This window comes from Botryllus schlosseri, chromosome 11 (genome assembly GCF_051294905.1).
Source record: "Botryllus schlosseri isolate E-star chromosome 11, Bs_hap1, whole genome shotgun sequence".
In the NCBI taxonomy this organism is placed as follows: domain Eukaryota; kingdom Metazoa; phylum Chordata; class Ascidiacea; order Stolidobranchia; family Styelidae; genus Botryllus; species Botryllus schlosseri.
Window position 1 is genome coordinate 2,986,009 of NC_137246.1, and position 26,218 is coordinate 3,012,226.

At 40.0% G+C, this 26,218-nt stretch overlaps 4 protein-coding genes across 5 annotated transcripts in view; 1 reads left to right on the forward strand and 3 right to left on the reverse strand.

Moving 5' to 3' along the window:
* LOC145449815 (uncharacterized) overlaps positions 1–26,218 on the forward strand; it is a 342,177-nt gene that overhangs the window by 256,063 nt on the left and 59,896 nt on the right. The gene's annotated exons all lie outside the window — the stretch shown is intronic.
* LOC145450806 (threonine--tRNA ligase 1, cytoplasmic-like) overlaps positions 1–26,218 on the reverse strand; it is a 41,059-nt gene that overhangs the window by 6,529 nt on the left and 8,312 nt on the right. The window lies entirely within an intron of this gene.
* On the reverse strand, positions 727–22,935 carry LOC145450808 (DNA repair protein Ku80-like). The gene is made up of 16 exons (XM_080329315.1): positions 22,184–22,935; positions 22,011–22,124; positions 18,753–18,933; positions 14,697–14,745; positions 14,512–14,637; positions 13,698–13,913; positions 11,628–11,777; positions 11,463–11,566; positions 10,375–10,550; positions 7,128–7,306; positions 6,212–6,316; positions 5,779–6,033; positions 2,198–2,376; positions 2,031–2,140; positions 1,438–1,561; positions 727–998 (listed from the first exon to the last, which is right to left on the reverse strand). The coding sequence occupies exons 1-16, from the start codon at positions 22,199–22,201 to the stop codon at positions 877–879; spliced, it is 2,208 nt and encodes a 735-aa protein (XP_080185441.1). The 5' UTR covers positions 22,202–22,935; the 3' UTR covers positions 727–876.
* Positions 22,276–24,908, reverse strand: LOC145450812 (leucine-rich repeat-containing protein 40-like). The gene has a single exon (XM_080329319.1). It carries the CDS (start codon positions 24,791–24,793, stop codon positions 23,015–23,017), a length of 1,779 nt encoding a protein of 592 aa, XP_080185445.1. The 5' UTR covers positions 24,794–24,908; the 3' UTR covers positions 22,276–23,014.

A 26,218-nucleotide genomic window follows, 5' to 3' on the forward strand; every position in this document is an offset into this window, starting at 1 on the left:
GGGTTACCATACGTCCTATTTTTAACAGGATTTGTTCTCTTTTCGACTTTTTTGAAAGTGTCCTCGGAGGACGCCCAAATGTCCTCTTTTTTGAGAATTTCGGTTAAATATACAGCACTGAAGTAACGTTCCGACGGGTAATTCGGGAGTTGCGCCGGAAAGTTGACCTTTTTTTAGTCAACCGACCACAATGTGGGAAAAATTTACCATTTTTCAGGATTTTCCCCCGGTTTAGCAAGTCTGAAAATTTTTAAAAAGTGTCCTCTTTTCACACTTCCAAAATATGGTAACCCTATAGTAAGCCCTCAAGATTACCGGACATCATTCTGACTATCAACCTCCCTATTGACACCTGCATCATGCATTTCCATCACTAGTCGTTTTGTCACCTCTTACTATTCTTTCCGTCGCCTTGGCCCAGGCGGGTGCCTGATTTAAGACTACTCCAAATCGTTTCGACACCTTCCTATCTTTTCATTGCATCACAGTCTTGTGGTGTTTTGAAATAATAAAAATATTAATAGACTGATACTGACATGCGAACGCATTACAATCGACCGCGATCCACAATCCTGAACGTGTTAAGACGACCTACATCTTAGGAAATCTCAAATTCGAGATATCGGCAGACAGCATACAGAGCATTAGCTAGCGTCACATTATCTGCATTGAGTTTTGAGTAAGAGCTTTCCTGCAAGTACTATTCACCTCTTACACCAAACGCAATTAGCAGCAAAATAGAAAAATATTCAGTTACGATAACCGAGATTCTCGGGTGACATAATATCAGACTGCATTTACGAATTCGGACCAGTTCCTCTTCCTCCATATAACGCTGCGAACTGCGATTAAACTAATCGGAAATGCAAGACGTCTTCACAATTCGTCCAAGAGATCCATCGCATCGGCTTCATCGTCAGTCGCGGATTCGTTCTTCACAGTCGATTCCTCCACAATCAAGAAATCCTTGGCTTCTTGCTCATTTACATCGTCGCCAACTGAAAACACGAGTCTTAACACGGGGCTTCCTCGAACACACAGTTGGACGACTAGAAAATTGTGATCTTTTCGAAATTGGACTTTGAATTTTTGCTACACACTTTTTTCACATTAGATTAGAATTAGTACTAGTGAATTCACAAAAACTACGAAATTGAATGAAATTCCGAATTAAAAAGAAGTCTAATACAAATCAAGCTCAGCTCATATGAAGTCAGAGTTCGTTCTTAGAAACAGGAGAGTGGTAAATTTCTGTACTTTTTACCAAGCTTGGCTCGTTTTACGATATACAGTTCTCCTGGCACAGGAAAAGCAGAAATTACATCAGAATTACAATTGGAGCACGCTTCTGAAATTCCATTACAATCAGATTACGGGTATTTCGCTATAATTAGTCTAATTAGAAAACGAAAATTATCTAAGTCGTCCAAGTCTTACCGATCAATGACAAGTTAGCGACGACTATATTCTCCCAATGATTTTTACGGTACGATAAATCTTCTCCCAGCAACATGTTTTTCAGTTGCTTCATGAACGAATTGAACAGCTCGGTGTGTTTCAACTGTAAAAGGAATTTTTGGCGCTGTATCAGATTTGGAACGCACTTTTCTGATCTTAGAAGACGTAAATGTGCCTGAAACTCAAACTGGACTCTAAGAAACACACGAAATGCAGGGTATAGTCACTAGAGTAGCAACGTAATTTGTTTATTGACTCGACTTGTACTCGAGTCATCGCGCATGACTCGACCAAGTTATTTGACTCGTGACATTCTATATTACTTGCTTCGAAAAAAATAGGCACAGAAACCCTATTTGAGTGAGAAAAATGAGTATATTATGCATGTGATGTGCGGCCTTCAATGTCACATAAGAGGTTCACACAATTGAGTTCAACCAAATGATGAACAGTGGACTCTATGACTCGGACTCGACTCGTCGCTCCCCGACTTGAGCTCCGACTTGACTCGAATCAAAACTACACAAGCCAAATTTACTTGTGACTTGGTTACAGCCCGGTAGTAACCTCACCTGGATCGCTTGTTCTCTCAATATCCGAATGCAGGGAATTACTTTGTCAGCACTGAGTCCAAATGAGTCGATCACGAATTCGAATACACGTTGCTGCATCTGCTCGAGTACTGGAAACATAACACTTCTACGACACGGTCTTCTTGTTATAAATAAAACATACATACTCAGTTTTGCATTTTCCTGCTTCGTTTCAAGAAGCGCAATGAAATCGTCTACAGGTGTCACAGACCCGACCGAGGTAATGTCAGGGGCGCGGAATAGGTTGGATATGCCTGCGTCTGTACTGGCATCACCGGCAGCTTTTGCATCATCGTTTTCCTTCTTAACGTTGCTGGTGAGATCACTGTTAAAACAATCGGATAAAAATCACAGGATTGTAATGACTCGAGTCATGACTCGCCTCGCGATTTTTTGGAGACTCGACTTGATTCAAGTCATTATTTCAAATGCGCAAAATGACTCGACTCGAGTCAATTTGTGTATTGACTCGAATTGTGCTCGAGTCATTGTACATGACTCGAGCCAAGTCATATGACTCGAGACTAGGACGGCTAAGACAGACATTTCATTGTAACTTCGAAGAATAGTAAAGTCACTATATCATTGGTATTTCGTCTATCAGTCCTGATACTTAGAAAATAGGGCCAGAAACTGTTAGGACTGAGGAAAATTATGATAATATGAGTGCGAGCCATTCTATATCACTCAAGCAGCGTTGAAAAACGCGATTTGAACTGTGTTGAACTCCGACCTGAACAGTGAACGCAATGACTTGGACTCGACTCGAGTCACAACACTATGACTCAGACTCGACCCTCTACCTACTGACTTAGACTCGGACTTGACTAGGTGGTGAATTGAAAATGACTCGACTTGACTCGATTCAAAACTATAAAAGTGAGATTGACTTGTGACTCGGAAGCCTGCGACTTGGTTACAACCCTGAATAATCATTAGTGAAGTTGAGGGTACCAGGCTCGGACAACTAGATCAATGGTTCTCAACCTTTTTGTCTTTGCGAACCCGCATGTACACCCTCGACTTTTAGGGCAAACTGATTTCACCTGTCGTTCAACTGTCATCTGTGTCAGTAGCCAAGTGATAAACGGCAACAAAATAACTTTTCTTGAAAATAACATCATGCCACCTCTAAAAATTTGGTAGACTTTACTTATTTCAAAGCGAACTCTGCAGCCGCATTCACTGAGATATGTGGTGATCAATTGAAAATCCGTGACTTTGATTTGATATGAACGAGAATATTACATCCCTAATAATATAAAATTCAAATTATCAATCATCTTGCGAATTTGGAGGTTTCACCCCGGTCGAGAACCACTGAAGTATATAATTAGTCTAACTCAGAGGTCTCAAACTCAAATGGGCTCGCGGGCCAGTTTTCCAGTCTTGACGACGCCGCGGGCCGCAGCATTTATATGGGTATTCTATGTCTTTCCAAGTAGGCCTTATTTGTTGGGCATGAATTGTCCTATTGAGAGTGAGCCGATCCAGCATACTGGCAGTAAACACACATCGTCAAAATGTGATGTACTCTTGTATCAATTTAGGCCTGGCACGTAAAGAATCATCACATTTATACCTATCTGAATAGAATTGTTGTTGTACTTGATATAAATTAATTATAAGATATAGACACCATATGGGTGGACAAATGTGTAATGCCATCATAAAAGCTATCGGGATATAATTTTACAGCTACTATGCATACTTTGAATTTAACAGATTGATAATAGAGACTGATCTGATATCAAAACATTTTTAGGTTGAGCATTGTAATTCCAATCCAGGATTCGGGTGTACTTCCGATATGTAGGCCTAGGCTATTTATTAATCTCATGGCCAAATATCTTCACATTATATAAATATATTAATGAATGTGTCCTAGTGATTGAAATGTCGGAACGCCGAACGGCCCATTGTTGTTACATCGTTGGAGCGTACAACTACCTTAAGTGACCTTATATAATAACATGGTTTAGCGACCAAAAATGTATAACTAACAGATTGCCAATGGTTGCCATAACTACTTCCTTAGAAAGCGAAATATCAAGCTGCGGCCTTCTGATCTATTACTGTTCCCCTGATACGCGATTAGTTGTGTTGCGTCCATGGTTCTAACAAATTCATGGCATTCCCAGTCACTCCGAGTCCACTCGAGTCATTTTCATTTTGCCATCGAGTTAGCCCGAGTCTGAGTAATTCTAAGAAAACTCGCGTCCGAGTCCAACTCACAAATTTCAGTCACGAATCGTCTAAGGGTCAGGTTTTGTCATCATGAATTGGAAATGTGACGAAATAGTGAATCTTCCGCTGCATGGTAGCGTTTGCATTTGATTTGATAGTGCAGTTTCATGAATACTTTCAGGCTTTCGGAGCAATTTAAGAGGGAATTTTCACTTTATAACCTGAAAAGATATATGTGACACTTATATATTGTCAAAATATTAAACATCTAAAATGTCGTCGCGTGCCGCACAAAATGCTCTGGCGGGCCGCGTGTTTGAGACCTCTGGTCTAACTAGACCTACAAGGTCTTTTCCAAATTAGATTAGAATTACGAAATCCAGTATATATCAAACCAGAATTCATTCTCATAAACATGTGATTAGCAATTGCCCGCACGGCAAGCTTCGCTCGTTACGCACTATACGTACAGAAAATAGATTAAAATTGGATTACCGGGATTTCCCTCTAGTTAGTCTAATTAGACAACTACAATTACCTAGTTGTCCAATTCTGGCTCATGGTACCCAGGTTGAGAACCCTGCTGCATACCAGTGTTGGGATCAAGTCACTACCTTCGATTCACGAGTCATTTCGAGTCATTGCACATTTTGAGTCAAGTCAAGCCACTCGATTTTTGGAGGTGACTCGAGTCAAGTCAAGTCAAATCACGAGTCAAGTCACAATTCAAGTCAAGTTGCCTATTTGAAGTATTAGCAATGATTACGTCATTGCATTTTACTAGCTGTCTGATATACAGATTGAATGGTCATTGATTCTAAACCAATGAACGAATATAGAGTTAAATATACACACAAGATGGCGCTGTATCGCTTACATTTACGTACGTCGTACAGCACAGCCTCAGTTTAAAGTTACCAGCGAAAATAGAGAATAGTGAAAAGAATTGGTAACATGGAATAGCCTACATTGCCCATTTACAAATTGATATGATACAATTCGAGCCTGCGCCCGTGGTCGAGGACTATATAAACTATATTCGAATTCAATTTCAATCAAGCAATATGTTTGGTTACGGTAAGAACAGAAAACAGAAATACCGTATACATTTTGCTATAAAATTACTTTACTATACTAGTTTTACGACAACGTAAGCTGTAAGTTTCGATCACTTCGTTTGCGGTTAATTTATTTTTGAGAGAATAATGGAGGTTCAGTAAAACGCACGATCATTGAATGATTGGTCGCTCTCACGGGTTACACCTGCATTTCGCTAACAATCCGACCATATGCAAGATACCGTGATTTTTATCGACGACCATTACTTGATGACTTGAAATTGACTCGTGAATTTTGCTCCGAGTCACGAGTCAATCCACATTTCTGATACGCCGAGTCAAGTCAAGTCAAGTCGTTTTAGCAAAGTGACTCGAGTCAAGTCAAGTCATACGAAAAAGGTGACTCGAGTCAAGTCATGACTCGAGTCATCCCAACACTGCTGTATACAATACATACAATATATTATCATTATCGATCTTACATTTCTTCCCACATATCCTTCCCTTTCAATTTCTTTTTCGTCTCCTGCTTCTGGAGAGGAAACAACTTTGAAATTTCGGCTACCGCCGTCTCGGAGCGTTGCATTACGCCTTCGTTTGGCGCCAGTATACTCGATATCCGACTGTCCAACGGTGGCATGGGAGCTTGCGGATTTAGACCGCGCTGATTTAGATTATGATAAACCCACTGAAAATACGGGTTCAGCATCTCCTTTGGAGCGTACAGCTCGGATTCGCTGAAATAGACAGATGCGGTCATCCTTAGTTAGTCAATACAATGCTAATCTGCTGTCTTGGAAAGAGCAGACAATCTGAAATAAGCGGATCTAAAAATGCCACAAAGGATGTACTACTGCTATATCACCTAAAAAACACCAGACACTGTATAATTCCAACAAGAGATTTTTGACATACTTCTGACAAAGATCCATAGAATCAATCAGACGGTCAACAGCGGCCAGTTGTGATTCGTCTGGTACGTCGCTTTTGCGCGAGTCCAGGCTTGGAAATTCAAGATTTCTGAATAAGATCAAGGACAAATTTGAACTAAAACAAAAATAATCAATGTATTCTAACGCTCTACTGTAACAATTATGCAGATGGAATCTACTGATTCAAAAATGATTGCTTTGTTTAACGCTGCATGTGCGTCCAAAGAAGCGAGTCCGTCTAGCCTAGGAGAGAAATTTATGTAAATTGGCAAGCGTCACTCGATCAATCATCCGTTACTCATATCGAGATGAGACAGAGTAACTAATTATTGGGTGGAATATGGACGTGTCCAAGTACTATCTGTACATTACATCTGTACATCTACACATTACACCAACAATTTCATTCGAAAGATGAGTTATTGCTTTGCTGTACCCTAATTAGTAGAATTAGAAGCGGTGATAAGCCCACAAATATACAACCTGTAACAAGAGATGAGGGTGTATTGCATTATAGATGATTATTACACGGCTCAGCTCTATGGAGTCGTACTTTCCGCAGTAAGAACTACGTAACATGTACTGTACATGAATCACACGGTCGATTGCATTTTTAATAACCGACACTATTCTGCACATTACGAGAAGAAGTTGTTTATTGATAGAGTTATATTAGGACTGAACCCTCATTATCACAACTACAGAAAATAGATTCAGAAAGGAAACATTTTAAAGAGATCCTGTATGAGTGGAGGGATACAGGCCTTCGTTTCTTCAAAACACTTTTTCTAGCTATTTGAGCATATTCCTTTCATTTCATAAATATCAGAATGTATTTCGCGCGAAGAGATGCATGCTGCGCTGGAAACTGTAATAATTCAAAACTTCCAATCACGTACCTAACATCTTCAGCAAACGTTAGCGACACCATCACCAGACACTTTTTGCCACCCTTAATCCTAGGGATAAGTGCGACGAGTTTCGGGTTTGTACCTTTCCTGTAAACGTACCGAGCGACGGCGGCCATATTTAAGTTGTGTAACGCCGCTATTATCGCATTCAAGGCAGACTGCGCCGCCTGTAATTAGAATATTCAGTCAAATTGTGTGAAGATATAACGACCAGGGATGTAATGACTCGAGTTATTTTCTTAAAAATGAAAAATGACTCGAAACACTTTGTGCAGCAACTTGGACTCGAGTCTTGACTGTATGAATCAAACTATAAAATTGAGATTGACTTGCGACTTGACTATTACCATAATAGGTACATTAGGGTTGTTCAGAATTGACTGACTTTCAAAAAGTCATGGTTTTCAGTCCGTTTCCCATGCCTTTTGCCTTGAAAACATAATCTAGCTACTTTTTTCTGTACCTCATCCCTTGCATCTGTGTTCATGTTGAGCTGAAGGAACGCCGGCTGAAAATGGGGGATTCCCCAAAAATTATAGTGCCACGATTTTAACTAGCCTACTAAAAGGCCATATATGTCAGGGTTCAAGCGGCTGTTGTGGTTTGAGGTGATACAAAACCTCACTGTGTCTATTTTTCTGAGTTCAGGACACCATCTTCATATTGCGCACAGCCTTAGAAATCCTCAAACTTACGTAAAATTTAGCATAATTATTCACGATTCACCATGTATAAGAATATAACTGTAAATACACCATCCATTTGCACAGCGACATTGTACTTATCTTATTAGTGAATGAAACGTAAGAAATTAATGGGGGAAATGGATAACGAAACGAAAAAACATAACAAAGATAAGGGTTAATTTGACAAAAATCCAATACCAATCAGGTGGATGATGGGTTGATTTTTCGAAATTTTGAAGTCCGCCTGAAGACCGGCTTGTGTTTTCTGTCGTCGGGTATGTGCATAGCGTGGTCGGTATTTAATTTCATCACATATGCCGCTGTATTGTCAAGCTCTTGGCCTATATTCACGCATTTCCGAGCACTCACGCCGTTCTGACACTGGAAGACTCGACCTGATGGTGTTCCACAGCTATAGCATCAGTATGAACCACCAATCTATCCCGATCGAATACACAATTAAAAACATGACCTATGTCTCTGTCATTGAATAGGGTTACAGGAGCTCTTAGAGTCACAAATGTATATGAATAATCAGATCAGATCGAAATCCATGCTAGGGGGGGGGGGGGTGTCAGCTGCCCATGAATAAGATATAGATGTGTTCTAGCCGTAAGTTCACCTACGTTACTCCATGCTGCTGCAGGACGTCTTCTAGTTATTTTCAGTCTTATTCTTTTTTATTTTTTTTATTTTCAACACTTTATCTTTGCCGTCAATCGTTCCTTATCTGGGACCTCCCTAATCAGGGTAGGGGGTTCTGTCTTATAGTTCTTCAATCGTATCAAATGAGCATTTTTGCATAAAATTTCGAAATAGATTCAGGGGTTCGTTTCCTACATCTCATAGCTTACGCAGTACAGCTACAAAGATTAGGAACGATTTGTGCCAAATCTGAAGAATTGTTAGTTAAACTCGGGAACAAGAAAAAGACTGAACTGCTAGAGGTTCATCGCAGCAGCAACCAGCAAGTGGCCAAGTAAACATACATCGTCGACTGTCGGATGGCCGATTTTAGGATGGCTCAGTTTTAGGTAAGTTTGAGGATTTCCAAGGCAGTGCGCAATATGAAAATGGTGTCCTGAACTCAGAAAAATAGATACAGTGAGGTTTTGTGTCACCTCAAACCACAACAGCTGCTTTAAACATGGCATATATGGCATTTTAGTAGGCTAAGTAAAATCGCGGCACTACAATTTTAGGGGAATCCCCCATTTTCAGCCGGCGTTCCTTCCAGACTTGGACAACTAGATAATTCTAGTTGTCTAATTTCACTAAATTGGAGCGAAATGCCAGTAATTTAATTCTAATCTAATTTGTGAAATGTTTCCATGCTCTAATTCTAATTCTAATCTAATTTGTGAAATGTTCTTATGCTCTAATTTTAATTATAATCTAATTTGTGAAATGTCCGTATTCTCTAATTCCAGTTCTAATCTAATTATTGTTTTCCTGAAAATGCCTCTTTGTCCGAGGCATATTGCACTATTGCAGTGAGTTAACAAGAATATCCCTCTTGCGCAGGGAAATCCAGTGCCAAGCCGCCATCGCCTTGCTTACACCGTGCAGTCATAGTAGATATTATGACGAATAATAGCCTGCTAGAGTAGCTTGTAGTCTGCGAACAACATTCTAGTTTTTAAAACTTTACGTTAGTACATCGCCATTCTGACTAACATGGGCGATGCCCGCGGTTACCATAAAAGAAGTAATATTTTATTAAAGTATAGTAAAAATCGAGCCAAGCTTGGTGTACAGAAGTTAACCATTCTCATGGTTATGGGAATGCACTGTTGTTGTTGTTCATTAAACAAAAATATGCGGCGCTTATCGCCTCACAGCCTTTTGCACCACGCACTGTGATTTGATATGAACTGCATTTTGCTGTATTCTTTTCCCATATACAATTTCATTCAATTTCCAAGTTTTTGCGAACTAAGTAGCTCTAATTCTAATTCTAATCTAATTTGGAAAAGGCTTAGTAGCTCTAATTCTAATTCTAATCTAATTTGGAAAAGGCTTAGTAGCTCTAATTCTAATTCTAATCTAATTTGAAAAAAGCTGTGTAGCTCTAATTCTAATTCTAATCTAATTTGGAAAAACTGTGTAGCTCTAATTCTAATTCTAATCTAGTTTGAAAAAAACTGTGGAGCTCTAATTCTAATTCTAATCTAATTCAGAAAAGCTGAAAATTTTCTAGTTGTCCAAGTCTGGTTCCTTCAGCTCAACATGAACACAGATGCAAGGGATGAGTTACAGAAAAAAGTAGCTAGAATATGTTTTTAAGGCATAAGGCATGGGAAACGGACTGAAAACCATGACTTTTTGAAAGTCGGTCAATTCTGAACAACCCTAGGAACATATTTGAACTTAAAACATCATTCATACTGTGATGAAGTCCTAACGAATGATACTTGAATACTCAACTCGAAGTTGAATGCTCAATTCAGAATGGAATCTCCCAGCTACTGGATTTTGCCGAGCCTTACTCGGAACCTCGTGACTTGGTTACAAACCTGACAATAATACTTGAAAAAGAAGCGGCCTACCGTATCGTCTTTTTCCGGTAGAACGTAATGTGCCTGGTCGTCCATCAGGTGTTGAATCAAAATGTTTTTCTGCTCGGTAAATCCGAGGACAGCCAAACACTTGCCCTCCGTTTTGTACTTCATCTGTTCCTCATCGATCTTACTGAACGGCACCACATCCTTTCCGTATTTGTAACCTGAAATAAAGTTTTCAATTCTCTCAAGAACATATGATGTGTCCAAATGCGGTAATGATTTTTCTATTAAATTACAGGCAATCAGGCATGTCAAATATATTGCCAACGAGATGATTTCATCAGGCCTCGGATAGACCCAACCGTCGCAGAGCAAGTGTGTCATAAGAACCGATGTGCGGAATTTGTTTGCACGAATAGATTACATACTGAGAATTTCGACTGGTGGTTTTTGACCTGGGTAGTTTATTTCTGGGGGTCGTGAAGGTGTTGACCTTTTCCTTTTAGTAACCAGCTTCACAAATAAACCCTTAGTAGGCCTGGGAAAAGTTGCGGAACATTTTCAAAACAAGGTTGGGGACCACTGATTTAGACCAGAGTTGTAACAAAGTCACAAGTCAATAGTTTCTAGTTTCGACTCGAATCAAGAGTCATTTTCAATTCACTTGAAATATGCATACGATAACAATAACCTGCAAGTTTTCTCTAAAGCCATATGCGATTTATTAAATTTAGTCCGATATCCATTTTTTTCGATAGGTGTCACCATAATGGATAACAATTCTTAATGCCATAATGCGTCTTTGCTACTATGGCTGACTACAATGATTGGCGGTCTCGAATCTGTAGTAAAAACTTACGCATGATGCTGGAAGCAACATATCTTTGCAGTCGTGATTAATTCGACGCAACTGTGACTAAGCGCAATGACATAGGTATATTTGAGAAAATAACAAATTATCTATAATATGATGTAAAACAGGCGTGATATTCTTTGTGGACAGATAATAAGCGATACTTGAATCCCTCAGATACTCGGTCTAGCCCAGCACTGCTTGCAACTAATAGAGAGCCTATGTATTTATATCTGCCCGGTCGCCAAAAAGGTCACCGATCATGCGAAAAATTACAAACCTTTGCCAAGCGTTGCCCCGTCGACTTCCTGATTATGATCGGTTTGCAGCACATGATATTTCTGCTGTTCGATATCCTCCGCCTTACCCGTCTTCGCATACGTTCTACACACATTTTAAACCATTTTTGATCGTACAACGATGAAACTTCACAATTACAACTCACTTTTTCCAAGTCTGTTTAAGCGCAGACTTTTTTGTTTTTACGTAAGCGACGCACGGCACCGACAAGTCCTCGCCTACTGTGAGATTGCATTTCCACACAGCGGAACGTACCGATTTCTTTTCGAATCCGGTCAACGCCACGACAGCCTGACTGAATACAGGGACCATATCAGAGTAGGACCTAAAACTCGTCATATGCAAGAGGGTTACGGTGAATTTGGCATTTGGTGAACTCGTCATTTATAACATCAGAACTATTACTATTATGAAAGCGATTGTGTTGATAAATTGGAACGTTTCAATGAATACGAATTATATTATACGCAACTTGGTGTATTGGGCAGTCGGTGTGTATTATGTATGTATTAATGCTGCGGTTTTTACCTAAGGTGAAAGCATCTGAGGGGGGAGGGGGGCGTGAAGCTGCAATCAAACGAAGCTCGATTTACCCCCAATACATAGTTATTGTTGTGTACAGTCCGAATTTCATATTTGAGAATTCTCTCATCAACATTCGCCAGGAGTGCTAGCATTCTGGTTACATTTTGTGATATGACGATAAGGGGGGGGGGGGGGGGGCGCGAAATTTTTCACCATCATTAATGGGGTCGTGTCTAAAAAGTTGAAGAACCGCTATTCTAATGATTGAGTAGAGTAGTGAGGTGAGTGGTGAAGTCTTGAAGCCTCGATCGATCGTATGACAGCATGCCAACATCTAGTACAGTGTGGTTCTCAAACTCCACAACAAAATTCACAAAACAGTCCCTTGGAGAAATTTCGACTGACTCGTGGTCCCATCCAAAACCAACACAAAACAAAACGGAGTTTATGGTGTCAATGTCACTGGTTCAGCTGATTATTTTAATAACTCAGCACCAAAGTACGCTACGTTATGTTGACTAAGGATATAATTTTGGGCTACCATTGAATTTGGTTTGAAAATAAGTATTTATACTACAAAGATCTGTTCTTTTTCTGGATCATGTGAATGTTTTGGAACTTGCTTCGCGGTCCTAAAAAATGGTTTTGTCGACCTTGAAAGGACCGCGGACCCCAGTTTGAGAATCACTGATCTAGTACAAAGCAGGGTTGTAACCAAGTCACAAGGTTCTGAGTCGCAAGTCAATCTCACTTTTTTAGTTTTGAGTCAAGTCAAGTCATTTTCAATTCACCACCGAGTCAAGTCCGAGTCCCAGTCAGCGAGTAGCGGGTCAAGTCCAAGTCATTGTGTTGTGACTCGAGTCCGAGTGAAAGTCATTTCCACTTAAGATCTTGTTAAACCTACTTTTTATAACTCTGTTTGGAGATATCAAATGGTTAGCATTTATAATGTACTAATTTTCCTCACTTTTAGCAGTTTCTGGTTGCATTTTCAAGTACCAGTACCATTAGACCCAATCCCAATAGTGTGGTTACTCTTACTATACTATTCTTAGAAATTACAATATCGGTCTTGGCCGTCATAGTGATTCAGTTTCGAGTCGTATGACTTGGTTCGAGTCATGCGCAATGATTCGAGTCCAAGTCGAGTCATTTCCTTATTCAAAGTCAAAGCCATTGTGTTCGCTTGCAAGTTTTAAGTTCAATCCGGTTCAACCAACCTTTTCCAACAGTTTCTGGCCCTATTTTCCAAGTATCAGGACTGATAGACGATATACCAATTATGTGGTGACTTTAGTATTCTTCGAAGTTACAATGAAATGTTCGTCTTTGTTCGAGTCATGCACAATGACTTGAGTATAAGTCGAGTCAATACACAAATTTATTCGAGTCGAGCACGACTGGTAATGAGGCCTTGAAGAGGGCCAGGAGAAAGTGATGACCTATTTTCCAAAGTCCGCAATTAAGCTAATTTTTATCCATGTCAAAAGCAACCCTAGATTTGTAGAGGTTACAATATGGGCTCCACACCACCACTGAAAAATCTTTGTGGTACGTGCTCAGAAAAGTTTAAGAATTACTTCATTAATGTCTCCGGGTTAGCGTACAGGTAGGTTAGAATTAGGGGCCGCATTAACCAAGTACCGAATTCAACATGCCAAATTCACAGGCAACCTTCAAGGGATCATACTCGTAGGAATAAGCGCATCCCTGCACGCCTTCCGTTAAAATATGGCAAATCAGTTTCTCCCCGGCTCGTTGCTGAGCCGTTTTGGGTTTGGCGCACAGCGTTTTCCGGTTATTGTCGACCCGCCTCTTCTTGTTGCTGGGCCCCTCCCCGCACGAGTTACTGTCGCTCTCGTCGCCATCATCTGCGCTCATGAAGGGGTTTTCAAATTCCGGCGATCTGAAAGAGTACTAAAATTACAAGCTTCTTTCCAACAAGAAACAATGTTTCAATAGCATTTTATCACTTTTGATGCCTCTAAAATCTCGATTAGTCGTATCACAGCATCCAATACATTTACTACAAAGCTACCCACGTTAGCATAAATGACATTTATGCTAAGTCTAAATCGACCTGCAGCATAGTCACATAGTGCAACAAAATAGGTATGGTCGAAAAAATGCCTACGTTACTTATCTTTAATATGGAACTGGCATTTTTTTGTTGTGGTTGCATAAAAGGTAGAGCCTACGGTAACATAAAGTGACCAGTAATACTAGAAATAGGTACGATCTTGAAATATGTATTCAGCAGTTACTGTAATGTCTCCTTCACACATTTCTTGCGATAATTGCATAACGCAATTAGCGCAAACTCAACACTAAACTACTTTCAACTTTTCCAAAGTGTATAAAGTAGGTAGGTATGTTCTACAATACAGAAACAGATATCTAATATTACTCACAAAAACAAACACGCAGGTCATTGCCATGAGCAGTCAAATAGCCTAAATATCGCAAGTCAATCGCAAGCTGCTTAGCGCAAACTACATACTTACATTACGTTCAGTTGCACCTGTGAGTCAGCATTGAATCCCGAGATGATGCCTTCCAAGCTGTCGTCGCTGAATTGATGATCGAAATTTGTGAACAGAACGAGTCGGCGATATTCGATTTTCTTTCCTCTGGCGTAAGAGAACTCGACTATAAGTTACTGTGAAAACTTGAAAATGAGACTACTTACTGGGTATGCTCGTGCAGGACATTCAACGAAACGACGATAGCGTTCAAGACTGATCTCATACAAGCCGGTATTAAGGTCAAACACGCCACAGCATATTAACCAGAAAAGTACTAAAAGAGTCGAGCCGCAAACAAAATTAGGCCTATCGGATTTGATGACAATATTCTTACTATATTGTAGACACAGTATCTCGCAAACCAGAGGTCTCAAGCTCGTTCTTTACCAGCTGTCTTCCAAGAAACCAGCCGCAGGTATGCAAGACAAGTGAAACAGGTGCATGTTGTAAATGATTTCAATTAGCAAATCATACCGAGCTTCTTGAAGGTACAGAACTTTAATATACAATTTAGTAGTATCTTCATATTGAAATGAACCCGAATATTTTCGGCTGACACTCGTCAGGACAATCGTCAGCAACTAGTAGAGAATTGGAAAGAGCATTGTGTATCATCAATCGTATCCCAAAATATGACGTCACCAGCATGACAATTCGAATTACTACTGCATTGTATTGAAGCAAAGACAGGTCCACACTGCAAGCTCATATTCCTACTCCAACAAAACACTGCCGATCACAGCGGAACAATCAAGGCGTTGATGGTAGATGTAAGCTTCAGAAAAATTATTGACTCGTGCTGCGTCGCACCAATGATGTTAGCGTTTCATGGGGAACCATTGAAACATTACTACATCTAATAACTTGTTGTGTAACACAGGACAATCTATCACAGAATGATAATGCTCTGCAGAAATCCAGTTGAACACAGACTACCAGTCGTGGTTCTGGCTCTAGACCAGTGGTTCCCAACGTGGGCGATATCGCCCCCCAGGGGGCGATTTGTCGGTCCAGGGGGGCGAAAATAGCCAAGGGGGCGATAGGGGGGCGAAAACGAACGAAGGGGGCGATAGGGGGGCGATGGCGCGTTGAAATGGCTATATTGGCGTCCATGACCGTAACCGCCACACCCAAGCCCCCAATTGAGATGGGGGGCCCGAGCTCGAAGGGGGCCCACAATTTTTTCGTGAATTAACATTAATTATAGAGTATTATTTTGGAAATTTAGGCAAATTTTCCAAAAAATTTTCGCGCTGCGCGCCATTTCGTGGTCGCATATTTCTTGCTTATTGGATACGCTTCTTCCAAGAAATAATACGCATGAGGTATAGAAATGGGCATCTCGGCGTCAGCCATTATCACACCATGACGCACCAAGACATATGAAATTTCAGGCCATGTAACATGCGACTCCGAGAAGTGTGCCAGAACAAGAAAACCTTAGCGGAAGAGGACTGCCTTTATGCTGACCGACTTCGATATATATATACGATATACATATATATTTGATTGTCCATAGGCGCCTAAATGGCTGGCGCCAAATGTTCCTGTTCTGTCTAATCAGAACCCCACAAATAAATGCCATCTCGCAGAGAAAAATTAGTTGCCAGTGCAGAAATACCAATTTGAAATCGTATGCGTCTTTTAGTTTAGTACGTATGGGCGATTTGAATATCTTTTGACATAGCAGACAGGCCACGAAATGTCATTACGTAACGAAGTCATTATACCCACGGGTCTGCCCGAATATGTTCAATTGTTATTTACGGGCCCTACATTTTCCAAGACACCTCACTCAGCTTTAGTGGTAAATCTGAATACAAGAGCAGAGAGAGGATAAAAAATTGACAGCAATATTTATGCAATTCCCGATCATATTGACCGATTCAATCATGAATAATAGAAATTTTTCGCGCTTCGCGCGAATTAAGCCGACTAACTAGAGAGTCCAACATGTTGTGCTGAGAAGTAGCGGTAAAGATGTATCGGGGGAGTTAGGTCTGTGGGATGCAGAAGTTTGCTTTATCGCTCTATGAAGGGGGTCAAGACCAACGTATAGGGGGCCTGACGAAGTGCTGTTACGGTCCTTTGGGAATCAAGTCGGAGAAATCACCTTTTTTGTTAGTCAACTCACCAAAAATTTAGCTGGAAAAGTATAATTTCGAGGTCGAGCCGAAAAGTTGACCTTTTTTCTTAGTCAACTCGCCGGTGATTTCAGTCTGTATGCCCATTTTTGTGTTCCCAATATTTGGGGGGCGATGATTGGTGTGGAGTTTGAAAAGGGGGCGATGAGTCGAAAAAGGTTGGGAACCACTGCTCTAGACTTTGAAGAGTGTGCAGTTCTAGTTTTAGTTATTGTTGCGGATTTTGAAAAGTGAGTAGGCCTAGTTCTAGTTGTAGTTTTAGTTGTAGATTTTGAAAAGTAAGCAATTTTAGTTGATAAAGAACTAGAAAACCAGTGTCATCTTTGGCGTGAATTGTAATACTGGTGTTCTGTTGCGTGCTGTTCTTGCGACCATTCTTAGCTCAGAAATTACCACTACCCTTAGAAATGCCAGTCCGATTCTGATAACATAAAAATTAACGAGTTGCTTCCGAATTGAATCTAGTTACTTGTGTTTTAGTTAGCTAGTTGCAGATTTTTAAAGGTTGGCACTTCCATTTCTAGTTGCCCATTTTGAAAATCCAGCGGTTTGTATAATTCGTTCAACCGATAACGGTGTAATGAATAAGATTATTCCTTCGCGAGTGGTCATTAACTGGCCGGCCCCGGCGGTTTTTTCCGAACAATTTTGCTTCACTTTTCAAAACTGTAAAACACGACCTCAACGGTATGCGAAACCAACAAGTAATATATCGTTGGATTCAGAATTTCAACGCCTAACAAACTACGCTACGCAGCCAGTCGAGAGCAGGCCAACCGAGCGTGTATACAGCCTAATCAAGACGAGATAACCTTGTTGTAAAATGTACATGTTTTGGTGACTTCCTTATAGAGTCCACAACGTATACATAGTGCGAACAAATATGTGCTATGTAATGAGATGGAGATTTGTTCTTCGAAACAAGCCATGAGTGACCGCTTTTGCTCAACTACCGTAATTTTCCGAATATAGTGCGCCCCCATGTATAATACGCACCCTTAAAATGACGTGTATATTCTGGGAAAAAGCATGTACCAATGTATAGTACGCACACTGCATTTGCAGTAGATGAGTACATGAATAGTTGCGGTTTGCCGTTTAGTATTCGATGTTGTACTGTTTTGCGACGTCACTGTCGAACAATCATGACATAATGATCGCTAATCATAATACAATTACCGGCATTGTCTCTAAACGCGAGTAGATAGTAGTCAAAGCCTGTGAGGTCGGCGACGCGATAGTTCAGGCTAGGACACACGACATCTTGCGTACGAGGCCTATTACAATTACAGATGCGATTGCTCAGGCCAACGGTTATGTCGGGCGCACTAGTCCTGTTGGAGATGCGACTGATTACGCAAGCGATTATATCTTGCGCACATGGCCTCTTGTGTATGCGATTGTTAAGGCCTGTCGTTGACGCGATGAATCAACAAGGATTGCCACGCACGCTTGTAGCAATCAGCGACCTGATTTCGCTCGCGTACAAACCGCAAACTAACTCAGTAAGAGATCGCGTGCTTTGCAGACGACTCTCGTTAATTAGAAACACGCTTTTCGTTAATTGGCAACACGCTTTTCTATTTGGCAGCGCGTTACACTCTATAATACGAATTACGGGGGTCCAATGGCTAGAGGTGATACGTGTTTTAAACAAACATGAAGAAAGGTGTGATTTCAAGCTTTTGATCGAGGGATTTATTTTCAAGGCTTGCTGTACCCATGTATAATACACACCCCTATTTTTGGGCAAAAAATCGGTAAAATTTTGTGAATTATGCATGGAAAATTACGGTAATTCGATCGATACTATCAAAACATGGTAGAGCGTTTCACCATAAACACGCAGTCTGACCCCCTGTATTGATATATTACCTACTTGCTGGTTTCACATTCCATTGAGATCTTGTTTTACAGATTTGAAAAGTGAAGCAAAATTTTTCGGAGAAACCCATCGGTGCCATGCCGGTTAAACATTACGTCGTACAATCATCAAGTCTTGGCATACATACGATAACTCACATTACAAGCCACAAGCGGGGCGAAAAAATTCCTCTCAATCACCCAAAAGGATACAGTCAGTTTCTTCAGGCCCTGGCTTGATCTCGTTCACCCTCTCCAGTAGAATGAAAGAGGGGCAACACAACTGCTGGAAGACTCTGATGTTTTGATATTGGCCGTCCTCGGCGAGATCATTTTCTGTCTCTTCCGTGCCGAATAAGACGACGGCAACCTCGTCTTTGGACTCGGAAAATATCTAAATGAAAGGCGAAAACATTTCAACCAAATCCAACACTTGAACTAGTTAGCTCTAGTATTGAAGTTAGATTAACTGGTGCAAAATCCCGATAATCAAATTCTAATCTTGTTTGTGGAATGTTTCTATGCCCTAATTTTAATTTTAAATGTAATTTCTGGTTCTCCTGAAAATGCTAGGGAAGAACTGGGTAGTGAAAAACGTGTACAGACATTTGCCACTGAGCTTTGACTTGATACGAAGTAACCCCGATTTTTTTTAATTTGGAATATATCATTTTCCAGTTTTTACGAAATCATCAATTTTAATTTGAATCCAATTTGAAGAAAAAAACTGTGTAGCTATAATTCTAATTTTAATTTTATTCGGAAAGGGTGAAAATTTTCTAGTAGTCAAATCTGACCCAAATACGTTAAGATGATAAGCCCCTGAGCAGCGTGGAACCAGGCAAGAAACGATCGTGATGACTGTTTCTCAATGAGTGTGCATTAAGGCATTGATGTTCAAAATTCAGGACTTCAAATCATAGTATTTACGGTGGGTATGTCGGTATTACATAATTAAAGAATTTGCCATCGTAAATACTATATTTTTCAAATCCAAAAATTCAAATCCAATAACTCTGCTTCTACTGGTTGGACTTCAGTCAAATTTATTGTGCATCGTTTTTCTAGACAACCTACCAATTTCATGGGGCACCCAGTAAAGTTTGAAAATTGTTTATATTTATTTCGATTTAATAAATCCAAAACATTTTCCTTGCATAGTAATTCATCAATAGGTTGTAATTGAGCCAAAATTGATGTGTAGCGTTTTTTTTAGGCAACCTAACAATTTTATCAGGCAGCCAATAAAATTTGAGAAAAAGTCATTTTTGAACAGCCTTTCATGTTCTTTTTGATTGCTTCATTTAACCAAGCCGTATCGACACCTTCCTATTGTTTCATTGTATTGCACTCTTGCGGTTTTAATCTGATGGAATTCTTAATAAATTAAAATGAACATCGCGTCCTACAGTCGGCATACACAGAGCAGATCGAAAATTGAAACCAAAATCATCAAGTAGACTTCTCTTTTCATTGAAAATACAATTTTGAATTTGTTTTGATGATTTGGTTGTGAAACATTTGCGATCACATCTTAAAAGTTGAAAAACCGTGAAAACGGACTTAACAGTTCATGGAAAATTGATTTCAGTCAGTTTAATACAGTAATTACTTTTAAAGGAACATTTTGAAATTTAATAGAAGTTGATCTGATATTCTACGCCACGCACAACATGTTCCTAGAACATCATACACACATATTATGTTTCTGCACAATTCCTATCTTTTTTGAAGCTTCTTATAGTTGAAAACTCGTAATATTTTCCAGATACCAACACTGCCGTAATCAAGTCATTGCCTCATTAAAGAGTCTTAGGAACTGGCGGGGCATGAAGATGGACAACCCGGTTTACGGCACTTGTATGCAATACTTCGACACAGATAACAAATCTTGCTTTACTAAATTCAAAAACTTACAGCAAGCTAAGTTGTTTGCATATTACCTGAGAGGCTATCGCTTATCACAGCTTGACAAACATTGATTTAACCCTTTGCGACCGGCAGTCCAGTATACTGGACCGCCACTGTTTAACACAGAGGAGTCGTTATTTAATCCAAGATAGCTATACCTGTATTGGTCATAAACTGTTACACTCGTTTTATAAGGATAGCTGTTTTGGATACGCATACATCGGACCATGTATAATCTATTATATCAATGTATATCCTGTTTGAAATGAAGATTGAACACGCAAAAACGTTACCAGCAAAATTTAATTTGTAACAATGTTCGCTTGAATGAACGCCTGAAATGGAATCCATTGTACCTTCCGTTCTGGACGTCATATAACCAATTACAGTTATCTTCCATGACTTGTTGTAGTTTATACCATTGTATGAAAGCCCTTATATCGAAGATTAGCACGTAGAAGATGTTTCAAATTGACGTGAAAGAAAGCAATACCTTGTCACGTGAAAATCATGGCTGCGTAAGCGCACCTGGCTGGTTGCGGTTTCAGACAGATGTATAATTGCTTCAGGTAATTGCAAACTATACATATAGTTAGCTACTATGCAGGCAAATCCATCAATATCCCTATCTTGGAGCTTAGTTTTGTATAAGACAACCGACACCAGCCCTAACACTGAACAAATAAACGTGCGAGTTTGGCTATTTCGGTTGCCGAGCCGGTAATAACAACATCACATAGAGGCAGACTATGTCTGTTTTAGATGGCATAGGAAGTTACTGTTGACTTCTATGAATAGTGTTGATCATGCGTAAAACATTCACGCTATAGAAGACAGTTCAATTGGATGTGAAATGAAGGAATACTGTATCGTGTAAAATGAATTCGCAAGCGCATACGGGCAGTGTCGACAAGGATATAAGCCAATATACGTTCACTTGGATTCCCTTATTGCATTTGTGTTACACACAATAACCAACTGAAGCTGATTACACTTGAATAACAGGGATATATATAACTTAGGCAATGTCGCCAGGGCAGTGCCTATTATGTTACGTAGAACTGGACAGTTGACACGCACGTTGCCTTCAGCGAGAATACGCGATTACATAATCGATTACTTATCGGCGGCGGCGGCGTGAGTCATGCTTCTTTCCAATATCGTAGCGCTGGGCTATGAAGCGTTATAGTGGCGTGTAATGGCTCGTTGAAACGTAGAGATTCATGCGGAGAACAATCAGGTGGTGATATACCAATAGATGCCATATGAATGACGTCAGGATAAATTGATAAACGAAATTATCTTCCATTTTCAAAGAATTGTCAACATATCCTCGCATAACTTCATTCCCTCTCGCGTCTGAGCCGTGCGAGTGTCTCAGTCCGCTAGGCGGCTACTTCAGGTTTACGGCAATATATTGGGCGTCGATTTAAGCCCTATCGATGGCATTTTATCGGGATTTTCATGGATGCTGTAAAATTTTGGTCAGTAGGCCGGCCGATCACAAAGGGTTAATAACTCGTTGTTCTCATGGCATCTATATCAGGTTGACATTGTCACCTTTCTTTGCAGCATCATTGATATAATCTTCAACGAGGCTTCGAGGGGCGTATCAGAGCCGGGTGGAGCATGCTGCATTCCCGGTCCCACATCAAGACATATCACGAGTGCATCCTGAATAAATAAGTGGATTAAAAAAAAATTAGCAATTAATCATCGTCGATTGCAATTACCTTTTGTCTAGCACCCATTATTACCACTGGTATCAGTCGGCACTGTTGAATTTTCTAATTGGAAACCACCAGTAGGCCTACCGCTTATGTGCCTATGAGAGAGATAGCAGTGGTATGACAGCGTAACAATATCAAACAATGACACCCCAATCAACACACAAATACAATGCAATTGAACTTTTAACGAATTACAGAAAAATATTTTATCCCAATCGACTAAATATATCGTATGTTTCTGATAGGCTATGAACTTGTGACAATTTCATGGTTTTGAAAATCGTTAGTCAAAAGCAAATATTTTTTCATGCAGCAACCAAATGTGATTTTGAAAATATCACATCAAAGTTCTTTATATGCAAAATAATCTCTAAAATATCCCAATTTGTTCGAAATAAAAAAACACTGGATGACAACAATTCTGATTCCATAATTACTTTTGATGAGTATGTCATGAATTTGTTGGTGACAATTTCATGCCGACAAAATCGTGAATCGAAGTAGTTAAGTAGCTTATGTCCAATTTTTCAAATTGATTGAAAATCAAGGTTTTGTAAAATTTTCATTTTGTTCTGCCATCTTGGCCATCTTTATGTTTTCCACATTATTTTAAAGTTAACCATGGCCAAGATATGGACAAAAGAAAATCAAAACTTCACATAAAGCGAAATTTTGCAACATGTGTAAAATGAACATAATATACTTTCGAACCACACCGACGATTTGTTCTAAATCCAAAACACTGAATGACAACAATTTGATTTCTTAATTCCATAATGACTTTCGATGGGTAACACTTCATATTCCCATAAGATAACAAAACAAATTATGAATTCACTGAGTCGGCACTCTACCCTTCAAGTAATCTAAAACAGCGGCGGTGCCTTGCAGCAGAATGTTATGTCTCGGGATCCTGAACGTGTTGCCTTCCAATTGCAAATTTCGCAAGCTAGTCACCAATCCGAGTTCGGGAGGCACTTGAGAAATGCTATTGTTCTGCAGAGATAGAGTAGACAGTTTTGTGAGCTTTTGAAGTCCCGAAGCGTTGATGCTTTCAATTTGATTTCCAGACGCAAGCAAGTGCTCCAATGCGTGCAAGTCATAAACGCACATGGGTATCCCTTTGAACTTGTTTTGCATTATATTTAACTCTATGAGCTTCCGCAAGTTTGTAATCTCTATTGGCAAAGATGTCAGCGAGTTTGATGCCAAGTCCAGGTGAGTTAGTGATGTGAAATTGCCAATAATGCTGGTTACTAAGGATATCTTGTTGAGGGAGCATGTCAGTGTTTTCAAAGAATCTTGGAAATGTGATAATCCATCTGGAAATTCAACAAGGCCTGTTTTGTGAAGATTGATGGTTTCCAAGGGAATATCAGATAAATCTGTGAGAGATTTTGGGGAGAATGGCTTATTGCTCAAATCTAATGACTTGGAAACATTCAACTCGTGCATTTTTGTACGCTCTGCCAATTCTGAAGATACTGGCAAATTGGATTGGCTATGCTGATTGTGGTTGTCACCAACTGTCCCAGTCACTATCCGAGTCCGGAGATAAGTCATGATAGCCGTGGTGCCTTTACTGATGACATCTCTTCTTATGCCACGCATTGGATTTCCGTCCACATTCAACGCTTTGATATGCTCCATAGCGCCCATTATGGGCGGCAGCGTAGAAATATCGTTATTGGAAATGTCAATTCGTTGCAGATTTTGTAGGTCCGATATATTTTCTGGAATAATTTTGATTTTATTGTCGCGAAATTCCAAAATCATGATGCTTTTTGGGATGTCACAAATGCTCACAGAGACAAAAGCGTTTCTGGCGCAGTACAACTCTTTCAAGTTATTGCATTCGGAAAGATTTGGTAAAGATTGTAACTTGTTATTTCTCAAATATAATTCTCGTAATGATGTCAAATTAGACCAATCGCCAGGAAGACTTGACAGATTATTGCCGCTAAGATCCAGGTAGCTTAAAAGCGGGATGCCACAGATTGAATATGGGAGCTTTAACAATTGATTAGAAGCCAAATTCAGTTTTTGAAGACTAGTTATCTGGCTCCAATCTTCTGGTAGATACTCCAATTTGTTGTTTGAACAATCTAGCGTTGTCAGGTTGGCTAAATCGCCGAAAAACTTGGGCAAAGATTCCAGTGCATTATGCTGCATCAAAAGTGTTGACAATCGCTTCAAATCGACAATTCCATCCGGTAAGCTCCTCAACTCGTTGTGGCTGATATCTAACTTGTCCAAAATCTTTAGTTGCTCGATAGATTCGGGTAGTTTAATGAGCTTATTGTCATGCAAATCGAGAATGACCAGAGCGGGGAAAATCGCAATATCTTCGGACAGAGTGGTTAAATGGTTTGAAGCTAGAATGAGTTTCTTTAGTTCAACCTGATTCCACCATCTCTCCGAATCCTTGGAATCGAAATTTACATCGTCCTCAGAACGGGCGTAAAGCTTCCACACTTCATCCGGTACAGTTTTCAATTCTCTACCAGATAAATTCAATTGGCCAGTTCTGCACGCCTGTTCTAGAACAACCTTCGGTACGGAGCCTGTTTCTTGCACAGATTCTTGCAGCGCGCGTTTTCGAAATCTTGACATAGTGGGATGTATCAGAAACACTAACGAAATATCGCTAAAAATATACCAACATTCAGCGCTCCGGTAGCCTTTCAAAGTTTTCCCTCGGTTGCAATATTTTGCTCCTATTTGCAGCATATGTTACACTTGAGTAGGTTTTCGGATATAGGAAATCATGGATCATCATGAAAACGCGGAAATGCCTTGATTAGAAACTGACCGATTGTAATCTCGGTTCGCCGATAATATCGACTCAGTATCAGTATCAGTTTAATAATCATGTTATCCGTTCAAAACACCACAAGACTGCAATACAATGAAAAGATAGGAAGGTTTCGAAACGACTTGGAGCAGTCGTTGAAATCCAGTGGTTGGGACGTGTCGAATCAACTTTTCCCGATGACTAGACTTGACTCGAGTCACTTTTCAATAATTACTTGACTTGAACAGCACTTAGTCCCCCCCCCCCAAAAAAAAAAACTCTGGTCTTGGTCCCCCTTTGCGTCCTACGTTCTCACCGCAATCGCGTTCTTGTTATCGGTGGTTGCTGTACTGATGTTGTTTATTCGAACATCGCGCGAAAAAAATCAAATACATGGTTGAATTCGGTCATTGCGTATATCACTGTTGTAGAGCCCTGGCTCTCTCTCTCTCTCATATCTGTATGTAGATAACTAACCTACGGTAGGTTAGTTATCTATAATCTGTATATCACGAGATTTATATGTCTTTCTTCTAGTACCACGTGACTTTACCATTTATTAGCTCGTGTATTCGAATTATACGCTAGACCCATTTGCGATATCCTGCTGTATAGTGTATATTCCATGCATATTCGACCAATATATCTAGAGCAGTGGTACCCAACCTTTTTTTAGACACGCCCCCTTTATGATAGTGAAAAAATTTTCGCCCAGCTCCCCCATCGTCATATCACAAACTCGAACCGGGATGCTAGCAACCCAAACAGATTTTTATGATGGCATGGAAGGTTATAAATGTTGATGAGAGAATTAAAAAATATGAAATTAGGTGTATATATAGAGAAACACGCGTGAATTGGAGGTAAATCGCGCAAAGCGCGATTTTTTTTTAGTTGACTGCTTCTTCGCGTCCTCCTTCCGAGCTTTCACGCCCCCGCCCCCCAGGTTGGGAACCACTGATCTAGAGGCAATACTGTCGTTGCATTCATGAAGTTTTTAGATCAAGCACTAACGCAAGGAACGTGCGTCTACCACCGCGAATTAGACGACATACGCCTTCCATACTGTCGAGTTTTTAACTACCGTTTTTACCGAGTTTTTACCGTTGGTACTGACGGCATTGGTGTATTTGAAAATTTAGGGCCCGTAATTATAATAATTATTGATCTATGGGCGGACCCATTGTTTTCAATACATTTTTTTTCTAAAATACCTTTGGCCCACCTCAAAATGCTTCTGTGGT

What these genes read in the sequence shown, in the direction of transcription:
- LOC145450808 (XM_080329315.1), bottom strand. An exon ending in GGATGCGCTTATTCCTACGA is followed by an intron (nt 11,778 to 13,697) that starts GTATGATCCCTT and finishes CCCTGTATTCAG; the next exon opens with TCAGGCTGTCGTGGCGTTGA. An exon ending in CGGGGCAACGCTTGGCAAAG is followed by an intron (nt 10,551 to 11,462) that starts GTTTGTAATTTT and finishes ACTTTATTTCAG; the next exon opens with GTTACAAATACGGAAAGGAT.
- LOC145450812 (XM_080329319.1), bottom strand. Translation starts at nt 24,793, where the DNA reads ATGTCAAGATTTCGAAAACGCGCGCTGCAAGAATCTGTGCAAGAAACA.